At 36.1% G+C, this 19,322-nt stretch overlaps 1 protein-coding gene across 1 annotated transcript in view; it reads left to right on the forward strand.

Moving 5' to 3' along the window:
• Nucleotides 1-19,322, forward strand: part of STXBP5L (syntaxin binding protein 5 like) — a 432,652-nt gene that overhangs the window by 114,232 nt on the left and 299,098 nt on the right. Inside the window, exons 4-5 of the mRNA XM_032406647.1 lie at nucleotides 4,384-4,465; nucleotides 14,020-14,120. Of these exons, the coding sequence (XP_032262538.1) occupies nucleotides 4,384-4,465; nucleotides 14,020-14,120 (183 nt within the window). The remainder of the gene's footprint in view (nucleotides 1-4,383; nucleotides 4,466-14,019; nucleotides 14,121-19,322) is intronic.

Genomic DNA, 19,322 nt, shown 5'->3' on the forward strand with positions numbered 1-19,322 from the left:
AGAGAGAGAGCACAAGTGTGAGCAGGGGGAAGGGCAGAGAGAGATGGAGAGTGAATCTCAAGCAGATTCTGCACTGAGCGCAGAGCCTGACCTGGGGCTCCATCTTATGACCCTGAGATCATGACCTGTGCCAAAACCAAGAGTCAGACACTCAACCAACTGAGCCACCTAGTTGCCCTAAGGGAGGTTTTGTTTGTTGCTTCAATCCCTTTAGTCACTGTTAGTCTGTTTAGATTTTCTGTTTCTTCATAATTCATTCTTTCTAGGAATTTATCCATTGCTTTTCAGTTATCCAATTTGTTTACATATAATTGTTCATAGTAGCTTCTATGATTTTTTGTAATTCTGTGGGATAATGTGTAATGTCTTCTCTCATTTATAAGTTTATTTGAGTCTTCTCTTTTTTCTTGATTACTCCAGCTAAAGGTTTGTTGATTTTGTTTATCCCTCCAAAAAAATGGCTCTTAGTTTCATTGATTTTTTTTCCTATTGTTTCTTTAGTCTCTATTTTAGTTTTTTCCACTCTGATCTTTATTATTTCCTTGCTTCTGCTAACTTGGGCTTAGTTTGTTCTTTTTCTAGTTCCTTGTGGTGTAAAATTAGGTTGTTTATTTGAGATCTTTCTCTTATTTTTGGCATTTGTTGCTATAAATTTTCTTGTAGAACTGCTTTCCTGTATCCCATAAGTTTTGGTATGTTTTGTTTTCATTTCCATTTGTCTCAAGATATTATATGATTTCCCTTTTGGTTTCTTCTTTGATCCATTAGTTGTTCAGAATTGTGTTGTTTACTTTTCACATATTTGTGAATTTTCCAATTTTCCTCCTGTTAATGATTTTTAGTGTAATAGCACTGTGGTCAGAAAAGATATTAGAAATAGTTTCAATCTTCTTGCTTTGTGTTCCAAAGATATGATCTATCCTGGAGAATGTTTTGTATGCACTTGAGAAGAATGTCAATTCTGGTTTCTTGAATGGAATGTTCTTTATATGTCTGTTAGGTCCATTTGGTCTGTAGTGTTATTTAGGTCCACTGTTTTCTTATTAATTCTGTCTGGATGATTTCTCTGATGTTGAAAGTGGGGTATTTAAGTGTCTTACTAGTATTGTATTGCCTTCTATTTCTCCCTCCAGTTCTAATATTTGCTTTAAATATATAGGTGCTCCAGTGTTGGTACATATATATTTATAATTGTTATATCCTCTTGATGAATTGACCCCTTTATCACTATGTCAACTTTTTCCTCTTGCCACTGATTTTGACTAAAAGTCTGTTTTATCTGACATCAGTATAGTGCATAGAATATCTTTTTCCATCCCTTCAATTTCTGCCTGTGTGTATCTGTAAAGCTAAAGAGAGTGTCTTGTATAGACCACATATCTTTGGATCTTGTATTTTATCCATTTAGCCACTTTTGTGTCTTTTGATTAAAGAATTAGTTTATTTACATTTAAATTAATTATTGGTTGCTAAGTACTTACTATTGCCATTTTTAAATTGTTTTCTGAATTTTTTAGTTCCTTTGTTCTTTTCTTCATCTCTTAATTTGTGTTATTTTTTGTATATATTTTTATGTGCTTTAATTCTTCTCTCTTTAACTTTTATGTAAATACTATAGATTTTCTTTTCTTTTTAGTTACCATGAGACTTATGTAAAACATCTTAGAGATATAATAGTCTAGTTTAAGCTGATAACAACTCACTTTCAATCACATACAAATACTCTACAGTTTTACTTCTCCTCCCCCCAAATTTTATGCTATTGTCACATTTTATATCTTTATATATTGTGCATCCATTAACAAATTATTATAGCTACAATTTTTTAAATATTATCTTCCGTTTTTATAATAGAGATAAAAGTGATTTATATACCACCATTACAGTACTGAGGTATTCTGAATTTAACTATTTACTCTTACGAATTAGTTTTATGCTTTTGTTTTCATGTTGTTACATAGTGTCCTTTCATTTCAGCTTGAGCTCCCTTTAACATTTTTTGTAACAGCAGGTTTAGTGGTAATGAACTACCTTAGCTACTCTTTGTCCGGGAATGTCTTTATCTTTCCTTCATTTCTGAAAGACAGTTTTGCTGGGTATGGTATTCTTGGTTGGCAGGGTTTTTTTCTTTCATTACTTTGAATATATCATTCCACTAACTCCTGGTCTGCTAGATTTCTGCAGAGAAATCCACTGATAATCTTATGTGGGTTTCTTTGTAGTGACAAATTGCTTTTCACTTGTTGCTTTCAAAATTATCTCCTTGTCTTTGACTTTAAGCATTTTGGTTATATTACTTCTCAGCGTAATCTTTGGGTTGATCTTGCTTGGGTTCCTTTGAGCTTCCTGTACCTGGATGTCTATATCTTTTCCAAGATTTTGGAATTTTTCAGCTGTTTTTTTCTTTAAATGATCTTTCTGCTTCTTTCTCCTCTTCTTTTTCTTCTGGGACTCTCATGATGCAAGTGCCCATTTGCTTGTTGGTATCCCATAATTTACTTAGGCTTTCTTCACTCTTCCTTCTTCTTGTTCCTCTAAGTGGCTAATTTCAGATGATTTGTCTTTGTCTTTGCTAATTCTTTTGTGTGATCAGGGCTGTTATTGAAGCTCTGCTTTGATGTGCTGTGTTGGAGCCAGTTACAAGGCTGTTACTGGATCTGCAGTGGAGTCTGTGGTTGGGCTTGTTACCAGGGCTTAGGCCAGTGTGGATCACTTCTGGTCCCTGGGTGCATGCAACTGTTACCTCTAGTACCTTATCAGTAGGGTGGTACTAGACAAAGGTCCACATGTGGGTCCTATTATCAGGTAAACAGTCAGTGGGCCTATGATCAGGTAAATGGTAGGTGTGGCTCCCATCAGATCCCTGGGAGAACTGTTGCCTCATTACTGGATGGCTCCCTGGGTGGGCAGGATTGGTCCTGAACTGTGGCTGAGAGGTGCTGGAACTGAGCCTCAGGGCTGTTTCACATTCCACAGCCAAGATTAAGGTTTGCAGACCTGGCTCTGAGGGCACAGATGGGATGTCTCCCTCCAAGTCACCGGATAGGTTGGATTGGTCCCTGACCATGGCCAGAGGGGCTCAAGCCAAGTATAGGGCCCTTTCAGGATCTTTTAGGGTACAGTTGTGTCTCTTACCAGGTCCCTGTGCCTGTAGGACTGCTCATGGATTGAGGCTGGGAGGGGCTGGTACCCACGGTAGGGATCTCTGGGAGTACAAACAGGAATGTCTCCTGCTAGGTCTCTATGGCAGCAGGACTATTCATAGATTGCTGTTGGAGGATCTGGAGCTGAATATAAGGCCCTTTCAGAGTCATCAGGGTTGTATCCAGGAATGTTTCCCACTGGGACCCTGGACCCTCAGGACTGTTCCCTGACTATGACTGGGAGGAGGCTGGGCTCATATATTGGCCCTTTCAGGATTCCTCTGAGCACAGATGGGCGTGTCTGCAGCCTGGTTCTCATGCCAGCATGCCTACCTGTGGACTGTGACTGGAAGGGTGGGGAGTAGAGGATGAGGCCCTTCCCAGATCTTCAGATTCACAGATGGGAATGTCTTCTGCTGGGACCCTGGACCCTCAGGACTGCTGGAAGACTGACTGACTGTTGCTGTGAGGAAGATGGAGCACATATAGGGCCCTTTCAGGATCTCTAGGGGCACAGACAAGAGTGTCTCCAACAGGGTCCCTGTACCAGCAAGATTGTTCCTAGACTGTGGCTGGGATGGGCTGGAGCCCAGTTACAAGGCCATTTCAGATCTTTGATCTGCCTGAATTTGGTGGGCTTACCTCCAGGGGCTCCTGCACTGCAGCCAAGAAGAGCTTGAGCTGGTTCAAATACCACTTCTGGATCCACAGTTGAAATGAAGTTTGTATGACTATCACTTGATGCGTGGGTGATGCTTCCAGATCGCTTGGCATATAGTACATGCTGGTGACAGACCCCAAGCTGAATATGCTATTTATAGCTGAGTTTTCAGGGGTACAGAGGTATTTCTGTTTCTGTAGCTGAAACTACAGTCAGTAAATCAGCTGCCTGGTGTAGGCCTGCCTTCTCAGAACAACTCTCTTCATTCTTGGACTGCACTGTGATTTCACAGTCTCCTATCTAGATCTGGAAGCTCCCAGGAAGGCACTTTTGTTTGTGCATGAATGGCAAATTATTGTTGTCAAGGAGGTGATATGTGCAAGAGATGTCCTATTTGGCCATTTTCTTGATGTCCTATGCTATATAATTTGTATCAACTAAGATTTTCTGACTCTGTATTTACAAAAATAAGGATAACTAAAAAGCAAAACACTAGATGCTAAGTAAGTTAGTTTTTACTTTACTCATTAATATTAGTACTAATTAAAATGTTAGAATCCTTGACTTTTAATATATTAGACTTGGGAGACCTGGCGTTGATTGTTATTGCCAACATGAAAGTGGTGCAGCTGTCCTGCAGCTCCAATTCTTGATCAATGAGGTAAGGATTTTCTTGACTATTTATCACAGAGACGTACATATACACACTACATTAGTTGATGTGATCTTTTTTATATTATGATATATAAAATATATTTGTACTTAAATGTGTTATTTTTTATATATTCTAAATGTTTAAAGATATATATGTGTGCAATATTATTCATGGTCACATTTCTTATAAAAGACTACTTCAGTATTTGTCAATTTATTATATTTTAAAGGAGAAAGGTTGCATATATCAGAAGATTCTGTTATTATGCAGCATAATTTGCAGATTAATTATTTACATGTTTTTAAAAAATTACTAAAACTCTAATTGCTCCATCGACTACTAAACTTTTCTTCAGCATACTAATTTAAATTTTATAATCAGCATTAACTTCATGTTTTGCCCTTATCTTTCAGGAAATAACTTTTTCAGTTATTTACCTATGGGCTCTGCTATCTATCTATCTGTCTATCTGTCTGTCTATCTATCTATCTATATTCAGATATATTTATTGGTACATGTATGCATTTGTATTTATTTATGTATCCATAGCTATTATGACAATTGGCTCCCTACCCTATCCCTATTCTATAGACCTATGGTGACGAGGAACTTCCTAAAGACAGAGTATGTATTTTAAAAGCTCAGAAAAGTTACAGATCTTCCATCAGTTAAAGGCTTCTTAAGGCCTTCTGGACTCATATTTTTTACTCACATTTTAAGTGGATCATTGTGTCTTTTAGAGCTGTCTTCAGTTAACCTAGCTGTCAATGCAAAAATGCCTTAAAAATTTGTGCCATACCAAATTCAGGCACTTAGCAGACTGAACTAATGCCTTGAGGAAAAAAAAAATGAAGTACCACTGGTTGTTTTCTTATGGTATGAATGATCTTTTATTCCATATCTCCATATATTTTCATATATGTTTTTTCTAAGAATTTTATAATCATAAACATGGGTAAAATGGTTCATAAAATTTTGTATCAGAGACACTTAGGGCATGAAAAATTTGTGATGTTGGCAGATGTCCACTTTTTACTTATCTCGGTTCAAACTCTTTCTCGGAAGTCAGTGAGATTCTCCTTATTGACAAACCTAGCACATTTTACCTTGTAGGTATACTTGCTATGGGGTACCACAATGAGAGAGGGAGATAAGAAAGAAAAGGGAAATTTAAAAAAATATTTTATTGTAATAGTTGTCATTAGTATTAAGAATGCCAACCTTTTTGAAGTCTCTGTGTTACTCTAGTGGGGAGATCTCAGCCTTTTGCCTTCTGCATGGTAGTGTACTAGCAGGCATAATTTGTTTCCAGGTAATTTTCTCTGGTTTCCATCCTCTGAGAATTATCTTCAAGTCCCTAACTTTGCCTCTATGCTGAATAAGTAAAAAGACAAGCCTTCAACATCCTTCAGTTGTTTACATTGTCTAGCCTGAAGTAGTCACCCTGATCCATCTCACACTCAGTTTCTTTTTTTTTAATTTAATTTAATTTAATTTTGTTAGTCACCATACAGTACATCATTAGTTTTTGATGTAGTGTTCCATGAGTCATTGTTTGCATATAACACCCAGTGCTCCATGCAATACATGCCCTCCTTAATACCCATCACTGGGCTAACCCATCCCTCCACCCTACTCCCCTCTAGAACCCTCAGTTTGTTTCTCAGAGTCCATAGTCTCTCATGGTTCATCTCTCCCTCCAATTTCCACCCCCTTCATTTTTCCCTTCCTTCTCCTAATGTCCTCCATGCCATTCCTTATGTTCCACAAATAAGTGAAACCATATGACAATTGACTTTCTCTGCTTGACTTATTTCACTTAGCATAATCTCCTCCCATCCCATCCATGTTGATGTAAAAGTTGGGTATTCATCCTTTCTGATGGCTGAGTAATATTCCATTGTTTATATGGACCACATCTTCTTTATCCATTCATCTGTTGAAGGGCATCTCAGCTCTTTCCACAGTTTGGCTATTGCGGACATTGCTTCTATGAACACTGGGGTGCATATGGCCTTCTTTTCACTACATCTATGGCTTTGGGGTAAATATCCGGTAGTGCAATTGCTGGGTCACAGGGTAGCTCTATTTTTAATTTTTTGAGGCACCTCCACACTGATTTCCAAAATGGCTGTACCAACTTGCATTCCCGCCAACAGTGTAAGAGGGTTCCCCTTTCTCCACAACCTCTGCAACATTTGTTGTTTCTTGTCTTGTCAATTTTTGCCATTCTAACTGGCGTTAAGGTGGTATCTCAATGTGGTTTTGATTTGAATTTCCTTGATGTCTAATAATGATGAACATTTTTTCATGTGTCTGTTAGCCATTTGTATGTCTTCTTTTGAGAAGTGTCTGTTCATGTCTTCTGCCTATTTTTTGACTTGATTATTGTTTTTTGGGTGTTGAGTTTGAGAAGTTTTTTATAGATTTTGGATATCAGTCCTTTGTCTGTAGTGTCATTTGCAAATATTTTCTCCCATTCTGTGGGTTGCCTCTTTTGTTGACGGTTTCCTTTGCTGTGCAGAAAGTTTTTATCTTGATGAAATCCCAAAAGTTCATTTTTGCTTTTGTTTCACTTGCCTTTGGAGATATATCTTGAAAGAAGTTGCTGTGGCCGATGTCAAAGAGATTACTGCCTATGTTCTCCTCTAGGATTTTGATGGATTCCTGTCTCACATTGAGGTCTTTCACCCATTTTGAGTTTATCTTTGTGTATGGTGTTAGAGAATGGTCGAGTTTCATTCTGTATATAGCTGTCCAATTTTCCCAGCACCATTTATTGAAGAGACTGTCTTTTTTCCATTGCATATTTTTTCCTGCTTTGTCAGAGATTATTTGACCATAGAGTTGAGGGTCCATATCTGGGTTCTCTTTTCTGTTCCATTGGTCTATATGTCTGTTTTTGTGCCAGTACCATGATGTCTTGGTGATCACAGCTTTGTAATATAGCTTGAAATCAGGCAACGTGATGTCCCCAGCTTTGTTTTTCTTTTTCAACATTTCCTTGGCGATTCGGGGTCTTTTCTGATTCCATACAAATTTTAGGATTGTTGTTCCAGCACTTTGAAAAATGTCATTGGAATTTTGACCGGGATGGCATTGAAGGTATAGATTGCTCTGGGTAGCATAGACATTTTAACAATGTTTATTCTTCTGATCCATGAGCATGGAATATTTTTCCAACTTTTTGTGTCTTCTTCAATTTCTTCCATGAGTGTTCTGTAGTTCCTAGAGTATAGATCGTTTACCTCTTTGGTTAAGGTTTATTCTGAGGTATCTTATGGTGTTTGGTGCTATTGTAAATGGAATCAATTCTCTAATTTCTCTTTCTACAGTTACATTGTTAGTGTGTAAGAAAGCAACTGATTTCTGTGCATTGATTTTGTATCCTGCCACATTACTGAATTGCTGTATGAGTTCTAGTAGTTTGGGGGTAGAGTCTTTTGGATTTTCCACATAAAGTATCATGTCTTCTATGAAGAGACAGAATTTGACTTCTTCTTTGCCAGTTGGGATACCGTATTTTCTTTTTGTTTCTAATTGCTGTTGCTAGGACTCCTAGTACCATATTGAACAATAGTGGCAAGAGTGGGCATCCTTGTCGTGTTCCTGATCTTAAGGGAAAGGCTCTCAGCTTTTCCCCATTGAGGATGATATTCGCTGTCAGTTTTTCATAGATGGATTTTATGAACTTGAGGAATGTTCCCTCTATCCCTATACTCTGAAGAGTTTTAATCAAGAAAGGATGCTCTATTTTGTCAAATGCTTTTTGTGCATCAATTGAGAGGACGATATGGTTCTTCTCTCTCCTCTTATTAATGTGCTCTATCACATTGATTGATTTGCAAATGTTTAACCACCCTTGCTTCCCAGGGATAAATCCCACTTGGTCGTGGTGGATGATCCTTTTGATGTATTGTTGGATCCTATTAGCTAGGATTTTGTTGAGGATTTTGGAATCCATATTCATCAGGGATATTGGTCTGAAATTCTTTTTGATGGGGTCTTTGCCTGGTTTGGGTTTAAGGTAATGCTGGCCTCATAGAATGAGTCTGGAAGCTTTCCTTCTGTTTCTATTTTTTGAAACAGCTTCAGGAGAATAGGTATTATTTCTTCTTTGAATGTTTGGTAGGATTCCCCAGGGAATCCATCAGGCCCTGGACTCTTCTTTTTTGGGAGGTTTTTGATCACTGCTTCAATCTCGTTACTCGTTATTGGCCTATTCAGGTTGTCAGTTTCTTCCTGTTTCAGTCTTGGGAGTTTATAGGTTTCCAGGAAGGCATCCATTTCTTCCAGGTTGCTTAATTTATGGGCATATAGTTGTTGATAATAATTTCTAATAATTGTTTCTATTTCCTTGGTGTTAGTCATGATCTCTCCCCTTTCATTCATAATTTTATTAAATTGGGTCCTTTCTCTTTTCTTTTGGATAAGTCTGGCCAGTGGTTTATCAATCTTATTAATTCTTTCAAAGAACCGGCTTCTAGTTTCATTGATCTGATCTACTGTGTTTCTGGTTTCTAATTCATTGATTTCTGCTCTAATCTTAATTATTTCTCTTCTAATATGTGGCTTAGGCATCGTTTCCTGCTTTTTCTCCAGTTCTTTAAGGTGTAAAGTTAGTTGGTGAATTTGGTTTTTTCCTTTTTTTGAGTGAGGCTTGGATGGCTATGTATTTCCTACTTAGGACTGCCTTTGCAGTATCCCATAGATTTGGACTGATGTGTTTTCATTCTCATTGGTTTCCATGAATTGTTTAGGTTCTTCTTTGATTTCCTGGTTGACCCAAATATTCTTGAGCAGAGTGTTCTTTAGCTTCCAAGTGTTTGAATTTCTGCCAATTTTTTTCTTGTGATTGAGTTCCAATTTTAAAGCATTATGGTCTGAGAATATGCAGGGAATAATCTCAACTTTTGGTATCGGTTGAGACCTGATTTGTGACCTATGTGGTCTATTCTGGAGAAATTTCCACGTGTGCTCAAGAAGAATGAGTATTCTGTTGTTTTAGGGTGGAATGTTCTGTATATATCTATGAGGTCCATCTGGTCCAGTGTGTCATTCAAAGCTCTTGTTTCTTTGTTGATTTTCTGCTTAAATGATCTGTCTATTGCTGAGAGTGGAGTATTGAGGTCTACAATTAATGTATTATTATCAATATGACTCTTTATTTTGGTTAACAGTTGGCTTATGTAGTTGACTGCTCCCATGTTGGGGGTGTAGATATTTACAATTGTTAGATCTTCTTGTTGGATAGATGCTTTAAGAATGATACAGTGTCCTTCTGTGTCTCTAACTACAGTCTTTAGCTTAAAATCTAATTTCTCTGATATAAGAATTGCTACACCAGCTTTCTTTTGAGGTCTGTTGGCATGGAAGATGGAGCTCCGTCCCTTCACTTTTAGTCTGGATGTATCCTTAGGTTCAAAATGAGTCTCTTGTAGACAGCATATCGATGGGTCCTGTCTTTTTATTCAATCTGCAACCCTGTGCCATTTTATGGGAGCATTTAGGCCATTCACGTTGAGAGTGATTATTGAAAGATATGAATTTATTGTCATCATGTTGCCTGTGAAGTCCTTGTTTCTATAGATTGTCTCTGTAAATTTCTGTTGTATATCACTCTTGGGGTCTTTCTCCTTTTATAGAACCCCTCTTAATATTTCTTGCAGGGCTGGCTTAGTGGTCACATATCCTTTCAATTTCTGCCAGTCTTGGAAGCTCTGCATCTCTCCATCCATTCTAAATGATAGCCTTGCTGGATAAAGTATCGTTGGCTCTATGTTCTTCTCGTTAGTACCCTGAATATGTCTTGCCTGCCCTTTCTGGCTTGCCAGGTCTCTGTGGATAGGTCTGACGTTATTCTGATGTTCCTCCCTCTGTACCTAAGGAATCTCTTCCCCCTAACTGCCCTTAATATGGTTTCCTTGTTTCTAAGATTTGCAAGTTTTACTATTACATACTGGGGCATTGGTCTGTTTTCCTTGATCTTGGGAGAGGTCCTCTCTGCCTCTAGGACATGAATATCTGTTTCATTCCCCAGATTAGGGAATTTCTCAGCTGCAATTTGCTCAAATATATCTTCTAATCCTCTCTCTCCACCCCCTCAGGGATTCCAATAATTCTGACATTGGAATGTTTCATGGCATCACTTATTTCTCTAATTCTGTTATCATGGATTTTAAGCTGTTTCTCCCAGGCCTCCTCTTTTTCCTTCTTTTCTATCAATTTGTCTTTCAGATCACTAATTCATTCTTCTGCCTCATTTACCCTAGCTGTTAGGGTATCTAGATTAGATTGGATCTCATTAATAGCATTTTTAAGTTCTGTCAGTTCAGCTCTCATTTCTGTCCTTAGAGACTCTATGTTGCCATTAATTGATTTCTCCATTCTAGCTATCGTCTTCATAACTGTTACCCTGAAGTCCATTTCCAACATCTTGTTTATATCTGTATCCATTTGTAAATCTGTGGCAGAAGTCACAGTCTCTGAGTCTTTCCTATTTGGGAGGGTTCCTCCTCCTAGCCATTCTGTTGAGGGGTGGTTGAGGGAATATACAGAGTCCAACACAATCCACGCAAGATGCACCTGTTTTATAGGGACCTTAGGGTTGTCGGCCTCTTGTTCTCTCAACCTGTCTTTTGGAGGAGGGGCCTGCCATGCTGTTACTCAGGCAACCCTGTTTGGGCAGAGTTGCCCTGCCCCCTATCGGGGGAGGGGTTGGGCTCAGTGAAAACTGTTTTTTTTTGGGGGGGGCTTTTGTTCTCTGGTGGCTTTCCCTGGTGGCTTTCTGTGTCTCTTCCAAGAGTCAGAGCAGAAGAGACCGTTTCTAACCCTCTGTCTCAGAACAGAAAGATCACAGTCTGCTCTTCATTGAGCTCTCCAGGCCACTCTATCTCCGTTTCTGTCTGTGCTGCTAAAAACTGCAGCATCCTGGGTTGTGTGCCCCTCAGCTTCCAGGTCCAGGCATGTCTCTGCCCTTTGTGCTTCTAAAACCGCCAGTCACCCCCAGTTCCCATGCATGGCCCCAGGCTCCAGGTTTTGGTCGGGGGGCTGCCCTAAAGTCCTTTCCTCAACGCTACTGGTCTGCAAGTCTGTGCCCCGTCCCCAGCCCGGGAGGGTTTTGCACACCAGTAGTGCAGGCTCCCAAAGCCTCCCTCCCCCTTCCGTTTATCTTCCGAAATCTGCCCTCAGAATCACGGCTCCCCACTTCATACCTTGACACCAACCACCTGCGATATTCTTTTTGTAGAGATCCAGATGTATCTTTTTACATCTCAGGCTGATTTCATGGGGGTTCAGAGTGGTCTGGTAGATATCCAGCTCAATTCAGGGGACCAGTTGGAATAGGGTCCCCTATTCTTCCACCATCTTTTCCTCCTCTCACACTCAATTTCTTTACCTTTTCCCAAACTTCCTAGTCTCTGACCTCACAGCTGCTGTTTTTATTCAGTTTTTAATCTTTTCATAGATCTTTATTATTGTGCTTCTTATAGATTCACTTTGCTTTTGTAAATAAGCCCTAGACACCCTGCTGATGTGCTTACTTTCATGTGTCTTATATTCTCTGTTGGTGTTGTTATGCTAAGTGGTCCTATTCACATCCCTCCAAAATGATAAGTTGTCTCCCATTTTTATCATAGAACTAATAATACTGACTTCCTTCCTAGATTTATTTGGCTATTATTATTATATATTATTGAATATATGCTGCCTTTAATTCCATTGCCTTTGGCATATTATGTCTTTTGTATAGCACATAACTATTTAGAGAATGTTTTATTAATTTCAAATATCATGTTCTATCCTCACCCTATTCTAAGTGAATTTCCATTGTCCTTAGAAAGGAGATCAGTATCCTGTATCAAAAAAAAAAAAAGAAAGAAAGAAAGAAAAGAAATGAGCTTATCAAGCACTTGTAAGCAATCCTAATAACATTCTAGTTTGTATATAAGTAACATTTGGAGATGGTTTATAAATAAAACAAGCAAACAAACATAAAATTCCTCAAGGCATATATAGAATATATTTTATTGCATGGAATGTAATTATTTCTGAGTTCATGTTAAAATGTATATATCAACGTATAACTCTTTTAGCATGTGTATTTATATACTTACATACAAATATGCAAATTATATACATTTTTAACATATTTTAATGGGTATACTCTTGGATTACAATTTGTGTTTTAAAAGCTATTCTTTGAGTCTAAAATCACAGGTACACAATATGAAGAGAAGCATGATAGGATGCATGAGCATCTTTATCTTAGGAATCTAAATGTTCTTCTGTAACAGTTTCTATCTTCTCTCTTTTAATTCCTAAAGAAGAAATAAATCTTAGGAATTTCAGTATAACTATATCTGATCATCTAAATGGGATAATCATTTTATATATGTAGTTGATGTTATAAACTATGAAAGGTTACTTGTAACAGATTACTTTGGAAAATATGAAAAGAATTTTGGGTATATTAGGATACCATGATTCTGCAAGATCTCTTTTATAGAACATAGTCAGTACTCTAGAGTCAGGCTTCGTCATAGGGCAAGCATTGGCATTTTTAGCTGGGAAACTCATGAAAGTTCTGACATAGTTTAAGATGTTCTTACTTAACTCAAGTAAATAGTTTAAGCATATATATGTATGAAATCATACATGGCCACTAGTTATCTGCCCTTATGGTGTCTGCCATATTAAGAGGTAGAAAATAGCCTATTGTATTTGAAATATAATTCATCTGTATTTGGATGTAATGTAAAAAATTGGTATTATTTTTGTAGTTATACTGATTTCTAGCTGGAGAAACATTTTCTTTTATCAAAGATGTTTTCTTTTATCATAGATGAAGCTTTTTTTTTTTCTTTTTAAAAAGATTTTATTTATTTGAGAGAGAGAGAGGTGGGAGGGGCAGAAGCAGAGGGAGAGGGATAAGCAGACTCCCGGCTGAGCAGGGAGCTGAAATGGGACCCTGGGATCATGACCTGAGCCAAAGGCAGATGCTTAACCAACTGAGCCACCCAGGTGCCCCATAGATGAAGCTTCTTGAAATAAGTTACCTATTGAAAATAAATTATACCAAGTATACTTTTTAGAAAGGATATATACTTTCCAACTGTACAGAAAATCCTTACAAATGATGAATTTTTATGTGACCAGATTGCAATTTTAAAACTCGTTGGATATTTTCTTTTCTGGAAGCTACATGGTATGTGTGTGAATATTAGAGACAAGAAAATTAAACTTAGTTTTTCCCAAAGAAAATACAAAAATCCCTAATAGTCCTAATGATGCTTACAATAATTAATTCTCTCTAGTGGTAAATGCATATGACTTGAGCTAGTCATCCAGACCAATCTATATGTAGTAGTTCACTTCCTTCTACTCAGCATTCTTAGCCTTCCTGATTGAAGTATGTACAATTGTTTTTCCTTATATTTCTAGGTTATATAGATACAAATAACTCTTCAAGTAGTGAAAAATTCAGTGAATTAGCTTGTTGTTTTTGCTTAAATAAAACTCTTAAGGAAGTCACTCACTTGTCTTCTTTTTTGTTTCAGGGTGCTTTGGTTAGTGCAAGTTCAGATGATACCCTTCATTTGTGGAATCTTAGACAAAAAAGGCCAGCTATTCTTCATTCTCTTAAATTTAACCGAGAACGGTAAGAATGTCTGAGTTAAACAATTTCTTGATGTATGAGAAAAGTATTTCCTGAGAAGTTTCAGGTTAACTTTTGAAAGACTAGATTTTTTTCAGAATCTTAATATCTGGAATAATTTGATGTTATGCTTGCTTTTATAGTAGTTTATTTTCATAGAAAATTCATAATTGATTAGATTCAATCATCTAATGGGGAACTCCTACCATTTCTGTTCTTGCTATAAACTGGCACTGCAGCAATGATGCATTTCTTTTCCCCCTAGGCCATGGTGCTGAAAACTCAGACCTAAAATTTTAAAAGTCAAGTAAATGCTAAATGTTTTTTTACACCTTTTGATCGTGGCAGTTATGTCCTACACTAAACTCTTTTGCTTAAATATTTTAACATGAAAAAAAACCCTGAGACAAAAGTTTTAGATTCCAAAAATGTTGGTACTAAGTGTTGAGCAATACTACACATACAAGCTTAATGTTTTCCAAGATGGTAATTTGATCAGAATTTAGATTCTCCCATTTTAGAATGAAATATTAATAATCAGAAAGAGAAAATTAAATGAATGGATATGGGAAAATTTACTAGATTTTATTTGTAACAAATTACCAAACTTTAATGTTTCTAATGTTGGTGTCAATTAGACCTAGAACATAATTTACATCTACTCAACTGATAATCCCCCTGGAGATAAGTAAAATTTGTATTTCATTATCTGTCTCTGTAATTTAACTGAAAAATAACCTGATATTTGTTTATTATTTGGAAAACAATCTAACTCTTTGCAGTGAATGAGAAGGGCCATCACAGGAAAATTTGATGTTAATGAAAGAAAAAGAAACCCCTGAGAAGTAAATTTACACAGATTAGCAAGTACTATTCAAACTGAGGTAGGTGAATAATGGAGGCAGGCAGTCACTGCTAAGAACTCAAGATAGTGCTTATTTTATTTTGTTGAATGGTAATAGTTTAATAAGGAATCATCACTATATAGACAGAGTTTAAAGAAGTAAATTTGTTTTTATATAAGTATGTGAGGAAAAACGATGGCAGTTATGCAGACATTGTTTTATTTACCTGAAGTTTTTTTCACTTGTGTGCATACTGTACTATTTAAATCATTAACCTTCAATATTCATGAATGTTATGTCTACAGTCTTTTAGGATTCACCATCAATTATATTATATTTATTATATCCAGTATATTTTGAGAGGAGGAAATTTATATTTTAGATGTCTGCTAAAACTAGATGGAATTTCTTTATTTAGATTGGATCTAATTTTGGTTATTTTATCTTAAATTTTAAAGTAAGTAATATAGCAGAAATTTCAGAATATTAAAAAATTTAAAGATCAGTCAAGAGTTGTACTATTCCTGTTTTTTATCACTAAAAATATTACCTACGCAGATATTGACATATTGATTTTATCTCTTTCTCTGCTTGTAAGATTTTTGTTTGTTTGTTTGTTTCAATGATTTGAGTAGATCTGGCCTTACACTTTTGTGTAGATGAACAAAATAGGTTTTTCACCCTCACAGTTGGAATGTTGAAGGAAATGTTCTGGCCCCTTTTATGGCCCTTTTGGGGGGGTGGGGGAAAGAAACAATTGATGGTGATGATTTTCAGTTATAATTTTATTATCTCAATTGATTTGGATTTACCTGTTAGCAACATAAAAGACCAAGCTGACATTTTGGACATATAGAATCATAGAATTTTGTAGGCATTGCTTCTTTTACAAAAATATGATATCTATTTTTTTGACAAAGATAAATTCATTATCTTAAATTTGAAAGTTATCATTATCTTGAATTGAAATAATCATTAACTATCACAATTTACTGTAGGGAGGGAAATATTTTTAAATGTATGGTGAATGGAGGCTTAGGTCTGTAAAGGAGAATTTAATAACCAAGCATCTTTTGGAACTCTAAGCCTTCTTAAATTAGCCAGTTAACTATGTAAATTTTTATATATCCTTACGTTTGTACCATATATATATTTATATAGCTTATGCTATACATTTTAGGTTTTTATTTATTTTTTCATAGGGCATCTTCAACCTTTGGTCTCATATTCTTTGAAGGCAGTAACCATTGAGAAATAGGTTTAGATATTTCAGCTGCTTCTGGGGAATGATCCTTGGATTCCTTTCAAATCTGATTTTAAAGCTAAATATGGAAGAACAACTGTTTTGATTTCTGTGCTACATGATCTGAAAATTAATAAACTAAGACATTCATATTTTAGGCATCTTAATAGTCCTTGCTATCACTGATCATAAATTGTATAATGGGAAAAGCTTAGAATTGTTTTATATGGTTTTCAAGTAAAATTCAATAGGTAGTCTATGACATACAGACATTAAATTATTTGTACTTATTATATCAGAGTTATTTTTTTTCTATCCGTGGTGTTCTGCTTTGATATCATCAGAGTACTTCTAAGGAATATTAGCTAAGCTGCAGGGAAGGAATATTTTAAGAACCCTATAATTTATGAAATTATCTAACAAACTTGATCCATCAGAGTTGGCTTTTGGGGAAGTTTATAACCCCAATTTAAAATATACTATTGCTTTATAAAGGTAATTTGCATTATGTTTATTTTTAAATTTTCTTGAATAATTAACATATTTACCTGGTTTGACATTCAAAAGATGTAAGTTGTATATACAATGAAGGATTTATCTTCTACTCCTGTTCCTTGGACACTTAATCCCCATCAATGGAGGCAAGCAGTGTTACTTATTTACTATATCTTTCCAGAGATTTATTATGTACACATAAAGGCAATTATCTTGTTTCACTATCTTTGTAATTTATTCTAAAGATCATTCCTTATCAGTATATAAAAAACTTCCTTATTTTTTTTCTTTTTGATGTGTGTGTAAATGTTACCAAATCAAGAAACTGTGTAGGGGCGCCTGGTTGGCTCAGCTGGTGGAGCATGAAACTTGATCTCAGGGTTATGGGTTCGAGCCCCATGCTGGGTTATAGAACTAACTTAAAAATAAAATCTTAAGAAAAACACATTAAAAAAACAGTGTAAATGTTAAGTGTACACCATGAAATAATTTACCCATGTTAACAAACACAAGAATCAAGAAACAGAAAATTACTAGACCCACAGAAACCCCCGTTTTACCTTTCAATCACTACCTAATCCCCAGGTGTAATACTATCCTGATTTCAAACACTATAGATTAGTTTTACCTGTTGTTTGGAAAATTATAGAAGTGATATCATACATATATTCTTGTTTATGTTTGGCTTCTTTTGCTCGATGTTCTGTTTATAAATTTCATCCATGTTGCATGTAGCTATAGTTTATTACTTTCATTGTTATGTAGTATTCAATTTAGTGAATAGTCTTCAATTTGATTAACCATTCTACTTTCATTCTTGCTTAAAATTAACTTTTGTATTTCCACTTAAGTTTTAGAAATAACTTGTCAAATTCCACAAATACATTTGCTGAGATTTTGATTAGAAAACTAATTTGAAAAGATATATGGATTCGTGTTCATTGCAGCATTTATAACAGCCAAGGTATGGAAGCAACCTCAGTGTCCATCAATAGATGAATGCGTAAAGATGTGGTATGTGTATGTGTGTGTGTGTGTGTGTGTGCGCGCGCGTGCGCATATACACACACACACACGCACACAATAGAATATTACTGATCCATAAAAAAAGAATGAAATCTTACCATTTGTGATAGCATGGATGGACCTAGAGGGTACTATGTTAAATGAAATAAATCAGACAGGAAAGGATAAATACCATATGATATCATTTACATGTGCGATCTAAAACAAAACAAGACTTATAAATAGAACAAACTGGTGGTTGCCAGGAAAGGGGGTGGTGGGCAAAATAGGTAAATGAGATTAAGAGGTTCAAACCTCCATTTACACAATAAAGAAGAAAAGAAAAAGAAATACTTTGAATCTGTAGATTAGTTTGAAGAGAACTGACATATCCCATGATGATGGGGGATGGCAATATTGATTCATTGTCATTCACGATGACAACATTGAATCATTCAATCAATGAACATGGTATATGTTATATCCCTCCATTTCCTTAAGTCTTTTTTGATTTCTCTAAATAACATGTATAAATTTCTCTGAGGTCTTCCACATTTTTTTAGGTTTAGTCATAAACATTTTTTTTTTAATTCCAGTGTAGTTAACACACAGTGTAATATTTGTTTCAGGTGTACAATTAGTGATTCAACAATTCCATACATCACCCAGTGCTCATCACAAGTGACTCCTTAATACCCATCTCCTATTTTACCCACCCCCACTCCCCCCTCCAACAGTTTATGCTCTATAGTTAAGGTGTGTTTCTTAGTTTGTCTTTCTCTCTCTCTCTTTTTTCCCTTTGCTCATTTGTTTCTTAAATTCTGTGTACAAATGAAATCATATGGTATTTGTCTTCATGAATGACTTATTTCGCTTAGCATAATACTCTCTGGCTCCATCCATGCTGTTGCAAATGGCAAGATTTCATTCCTTTTTATGGCTAAGTAATATTCCACAGTATGTATATATAAAAACACAGACACACACACACACACACACACCACATTTTCTTTATCCATTCATTAGTCAATAGATGTGGCTGTTTCTTTAATTTGGCTATTGTAGATAATGCTTCTAAAAACATGGGGGTGCATGTATCCTTTTGAGTTAGTATATTTGTCTCCTTTGGGTAAATACCCAGTTGTGTGATTACTGGATCATAGGATAGTTCTATTTCTAACTTTTTGAGGAACTTTCATACCATTTTCCACAGTGGCTGTACCAGTTTGCATTCCCACCAACAATGCACAAGGGTTCCCTTTCTCCACATCTTCTCCAACACCTGTTGTTTCTTATGTTGTTGATTTTAGCTATTCTGATAGGTGTGAGGTGATATCTCATTGTAATTTTGATTTGTATTTCCCTGATGATGAGTGATGTTGAGTATCTTTTCATGTGTCTGTTAGCCCTCTTCTTCTTTGGAGAAATGTCTCTTCATAACTTGTGCCCATTTTGGAGTGTTCAGTTGTATCAGGTTTTTTATATTTTTAGATACTGACCCCTTATTGGATATGTCATTTGCAAATATCTTCTCCCATTCTGTAGGTTGCTATTTAGTTTTGTTGATTGTTTCCTTTGCTCTGCAGAAGCATTTTATTTTGATGAAGTTGCAGTAGT

This window comes from Phoca vitulina, unplaced genomic scaffold, assembly GCF_004348235.1.
Source record: "Phoca vitulina isolate PV1807 unplaced genomic scaffold, GSC_HSeal_1.0 scaffold8, whole genome shotgun sequence".
NCBI lineage: Eukaryota > Metazoa > Chordata > Mammalia > Carnivora > Phocidae > Phoca > Phoca vitulina.